This window comes from Mus caroli, chromosome 8 (assembly GCF_900094665.2).
Source record: "Mus caroli chromosome 8, CAROLI_EIJ_v1.1, whole genome shotgun sequence".
Lineage (NCBI taxonomy): Eukaryota > Metazoa > Chordata > Mammalia > Rodentia > Muridae > Mus > Mus caroli.
In genome coordinates, this window is record NC_034577.1 from 16766518 (window position 1) to 16771920 (window position 5403).

Genomic DNA, 5403 nt, shown 5'->3' on the forward strand with positions numbered 1-5403 from the left:
TTTCTTTTGCCTCTGAATTCCCTGTCTAGTCTGAGACAAATCTGGAAGTCTCTTTGGCCACTAGTGTGCACCTCCCTGGACTCACATTGTCTACAGGTGCAAGGNAATCTGCTTCACCTTCTGTTTTCCCTAAATGGACCAACAAAACAAAGCAAAGTTTATCCTGTTAGGACNTTCANGTAAGTATGATCCAGTATTCACATCTATCCGAGTTTGCTATATCTTATTTCAGTCTCCAGAAGGAAATGAGTGAGGTGCTGACTGATCTTTGTGCTGATATGCTTATGGGTGGACTCTAGTAAGCATTGATTCAACATGCACAATGGGAGTTTAAAGACGGCAAGTGCAAACAAAATTACACGAGCCTCGTTAGCTATGTGCAATGTGATATGTTTATACTCTATGTGGATGGGTATATACAGTAAGAATAATAAATATTTAATTATGCAACTTTTTTTTAAACCCAAAAAAGGATCCTGGAAGTTCTTTCATTGTAGAATAATGTCTTACCCCACCCGCCATGGAGCAGCCGATTGTTGCATTGCCAAATTCTGCCTGCTTTGATATGTATTTGGATCCTGTTCAGAAAAGAAACAAAGATTCTTATGTGTCTGCATTCTTTGTACCATTTCAGCCGCTTTGCTGGGTCTCTTTTTAAAAGATATGGCTGATCATAACTGAATGGTACTTGGGAAATTAGTAGTCATCTGTCCTATTGATGCCAGTACCAGTTGCTGTCATGTCATTAAAGTTGCTAAGGATATGCCTAGTTATTTGAGAAATGTTCATGCTACTATGGGTGACCAATGAAAAAATAAATAAATAGCATCCGTCAAACACCTGAAAATTCCCTAGTCATCCAGGTAGAGAGCACTGGTTCTGTTACTGGTAAAATTTTTTGAATGCTTATCTTGAATGTTGGACAACAATTACTTTGAAGAGAAGTTAAGTATCTTAGAGCCATTTAGATCAAACATTCTCTAACTGTTGTCTATTTTCCCAAATACCTAAACACCAGAAAATGGTTAAAGTAAGGAATGTGAGGGACTAAGAATTGTCAATTATTCTTTTATCTTCACTGTCATTTACCACAGTTAGAAGTGAGTGCTGTGAATTCAAAGTACTTACCACTACTCACCATTTTAAGCATGAGGGTGAGGAGAGACCAGAACGCTTAGAAAGGAACAAATCAGGTGTTNGAGCTCTTAGGGCTTGTGTGTTGTTTTGTAACATCACATTCTTGGCTTGGTTGCACATTCTCTGTTGTCCGAAAAAAGCTATTTTTATTGTATCACTAATAGTCCTGCTCAAATGCATCCTTTAAAATCCAATTCTGACTATTTCCTTTCAGTCCTTGGAGAAGCCGAATACCTCCTCTTACAAGAGCCAGTCCATGTGGCACTGAGCGACAGAACGGTGTCAGTGGGTTTCCACTACCTCAGTGATGTCAACGGGACACTGAGGAATGTGTCTGTTATGCTGTGGGAGGCCAACACCAATCGGACTCTTACCACTAAGTACCTCCTGACCAACCAGGCCCAAGGAACACTCCAGTTTGAATGTTTCTACTTTAAGGAGGCTGGTGACTACTGGTTTGTAATGATCCCGGAAGTGACAGACAATGGCACGCAAGTTCCCCTCTGGGAGAAAAGTGCCTTTCTGAAGGTAGAGTGGCCTGTCTTTCACATTGATTTAAATAGGACAGCCAAGGCAGCAGAAGGCACCTTCCAAGTGGGTGTTTTTACCACCCAACCACTCTGCCTGTTTCCTGTGGACAAGCCAGACATGCTGGTGGATATTATTTTTACTGACCGTCTTCCAGAGGCAAGAACAAGTTTGGGACAGCCGCTGGAGATCAGAGCCAGCAAAAGGACAAAACTCACTCAAGGTCAGTGGGTCGAGTTTGGCTGTGCACCCGTAGGGGTGGAAGCCTATGTTACAGTCATGCTTAGGCTGTTGGGTCAAGACTCAGTCATTGCTTCTACGGGACCTATTGACCTGGCTCAAAAATTCGGATACAAATTGATGATGGCACCGGAAGTCACGTGTGAGTCTGTGCTGGAGGTGATGGTACTGCCACCTCCTTGTGTCTTNGTCCAAGGAGTCCTGGCTGTTTACAAAGAAGCCCCCAAACACCCAGAGGAGAGGACTTTCCAGATGGCTGAAAACAGACTGCCCCTGGGAGAGAGGAGGACGGTGTTTAACTGTACTTTGTTTGATGTAGGGAAGAACAAATACTGCTTTAACTTTGGAATTGTGAAGAAAAGCCATTTTTCTGCAAAGGAATGCATGCTGATTCAGAGAAATATAGGTTGGTATTGAGATTTCCTAGCCTTTAAAAGATCAAATCAGTGCCTTCATGTAATCAAAATTGATAGGACTAGGCGAGTCATGGTATTCATGATTCATTCATCCTTTAGGCAATACCAACTAGTGTTATTGTCTTTTTCTGAAAAATTAAGAGCATATTCATCTTTCAGTTTGTGTGGGAGATGGGTTTGGGAATCCAGAGATACCAACATTGCATAGTATTCATATAAAACAGACATACCCCTTCCTGTAAACCCCAAGTTATTTCTAGGTTACTTGTAAACCATTACCATGTAATTCTGTGTACGTAGTTGTTATACCACACCATTTCCAGAGCAATAGCAAGAAGCGAGTCTGGACATGTTCAGTGCAGATGCGATATTTTTCCTGACTGCTTTCTATCCCTAGCTAGTTGAGTCTATGGATATAAATTGTGGGCTAGGTTGGAGGCCGGGGACCCATACAAGTATCCTGGTAATCAGATTCACACGACCTCTCTAGGCTTTCTCTTTCCCTCCAAAACTATTAGCCGTCAGTAGCTCTCCAGCTGGCAGTGGAGACTCATGAGCCCCCTCCACTCCATGGTGGTCTCATTCAGGCTGCCACGGCTGCTGTAGGTTCCTGAGTGCAGAGGTCATGCCACATCCAAAAGACACTGTCTCACTCCTGCCCTCAACCTGTGGCTCCTACAGCCTTTAGTTCCTTCTGTCAGGATGGTTCTTGAGCCTTGGGGGTGATGCTGTACTTTCTTTTATTGAGAACAGATTTTTTCCATATGATGTATTCTGATTATGGTTCCCCTCTCCCTACTCCTCCCAATTCCTCTTCCCCTCCCTTCCCCTCCCCTCCCCTCCAGAGCCACACCCATTCTGTCTCTCATTAGAAAACAAGCCTGCATGCAAAGAATGATAATAATAAAATAACATAGTGTAAAACAAAAACAAACAAATTGGAACAGGAAAAAAAAAAAAAAAAACCAAACAGAAGAGAGAACCAAAGAAAAAGACTAAGAGACTCACAGATACCCATACATAGGAATCCCATTAAAACATAAAACTGAAAGCCATGCAAAGGACCTGTAAGGTTAAAAGAAATACCCCAACTTAACATTATGAAATAAAGACCCTCTAAAGAGGTCACTGAGTTCCTTTTGTGTTGGTCATCTACTGCGGGGCATGGGGNTAGTTAGGCTCCCTTGGAGAAAACTAATTTTCTACTTGCAAGTGGCTATCAATTAGAGATGGCATATGGGTTAGGGATGGGGACATGTGTCCACTTGTCCTCTCAGCTCTGGGACCCCCATCTGGTGTAGACTGGTGCAGGCTCTGTGCATGCTACCACAGTCTTGGAGAGTTCATATGTGCATCTGTCCTGCTGTCCATGTGTAGATACACATGTCCCTCTGGCTCCTCTGGCTCTTAGAATCTTTTCATCTCTTCTGCAAAGTTTATAGCTCTTCGAGGAGGAATTTGATGGAGACATCCCACTTAAGGGCTAAGTGTTCCGAGTTAGCTCACTCTCTGCATATCATCTGGCTGTGGGTCTCTGNGTTTGTTCCCATCTGCTGGAGGAGGAAGTGTCTCTGATGATGGCTGAGCAAGGCAATGATCAGAGAAGAATGTCATTAGGAGTCCTTTTATTGCTATCACCCTTCTCCCGCCCCCAGGTTCCTAGCCTATCTGGTCTCAGGTTCTTGGTGGACAGCATAGGTATGATTCCATCTCATGGAGTGAATCTTAAATCAAGTAAGACACTGGTTGGTTAATCCCAAAAAACCTGTGTCACTGTCACACAGCAGATCTTGCAGACAGATCACCATTGTAGATCAGAGGTTTTGTAGCGGTCTTGGTGTTGCCAAAAGGGACTCACAGTCTTTACGTGATTAGTTTGTCCCTGGCACTGTCCTCAATGCCGTTTGCATCTGGCCTTATGATCCTGTCAGTCTCTTAGGCTCATTGTAGTGTCAGTTTTAGAGATAAGGAAGTGAGGGCACAGAAAAGTGAAGTGCTTTGCTCAGGATAGTTGAATGAAGACTCAGAGCACCAAGCTGTGTGCAGGGATTGTCAGGGGTGTGATCTGGCTCATCAGAGGTTTGTCTGCCCCAAGTTCTGTTCCCAGCACCAGAAGACAATCGAAAAGCAGAGGTTAAGCAGTTTAACAAGTAACTTTTACCACTTTCCTGTGTCACCTTCTTTTCCTTTTTCTTTTTTTCTTTTCTCTCTCTTTTTTTTGGGGGGGGGGGTTTGGTTTTTCGAGACAGGGTTTCTTTATATAGCCCTGGCTGTCCTGGAACTCACTCTGTAGACTTGAACTCAGAAATCCACCTGCCTCTGCCTCCCAAGTGCTGGGATTAAAGGCGTGTGCCACCACTGCCCAGCCTGTGTCACCTTCTGTACTGCCAGCTNCTACAGAAGACAACAAGACGCTTTCAGCTTGGAAACCATCCTGGTGTTTTACTTCCAGACTCATCCTAGACTATGAGGCCCTTTTGGAAAACCTGTAACTGTTTCTATGTGCAATGGCTGGGGGCAGTGGGGGTCGGGGGAGCATGATTCGTTTAATAGAAGTAAGCCTTGCTCTGTGCAAAGAAAATCTATCTGCTTTCCCCAGGCATCCNTGATTCTCACTAAAGTGTGTGAGGTTTTCTTCTAAGTATGTTTTGTTCAGTTACCTTGGTCNCTGGAGCACAGTGTCTTACAAATGTCATCAGCTTCNGTCCTTCAAATGGTCTTAGCAGCAAGCCTACTTTTTCCTTATCACACGCCAGACAAACTTGACTCCTTCAGAATCGATTTCTCTTGTGGTAGTTGGACAGGCATTTTACCTGGCCAAAGAAGCTTGTTTTAAGAATGTANGTATCTATGGCCACCTAAANAGGACCANATAATATAACCCTTCATTCACANAGAGCAGCTGTTTGGAACAATGGTCACCTTGCTCCTCGTTGTGATCTCTGAACTATAGGTGTCTAAAGAATCCCCATTTTAGAGAATTTTCTTCAAAGTTGTTTAATATTTTCAGGGATCTGAAGCATAAGGTGTTTAAATATTTTTTCTAGGTAAGTTTTATCATTGTTTTAGTTGAGCTGAGCTA

At 43.2% G+C, this 5403-nt stretch overlaps 1 protein-coding gene across 2 annotated transcripts in view; it reads left to right on the forward strand.

Annotated features, from left to right (window-relative positions):
* Window positions 1-1355: 1355 nt before the first annotated feature.
* Thsd1 (thrombospondin type 1 domain containing 1) overlaps window positions 1356-5403 on the forward strand; it is an 18516-nt gene continuing 14468 nt past the window's right edge. The window contains exon 1 of one of the 2 annotated variants that reach the window (XM_021170883.1): window positions 1356-2311. In XM_021170883.1, the coding sequence (XP_021026542.1) occupies window positions 1477-2311 (835 nt within the window). In that variant the 5' untranslated portion in view covers window positions 1356-1476. The remainder of the gene's footprint in view (window positions 2312-5403) is intronic. The other variant, XM_021170884.1, reaches the window with a different exon arrangement.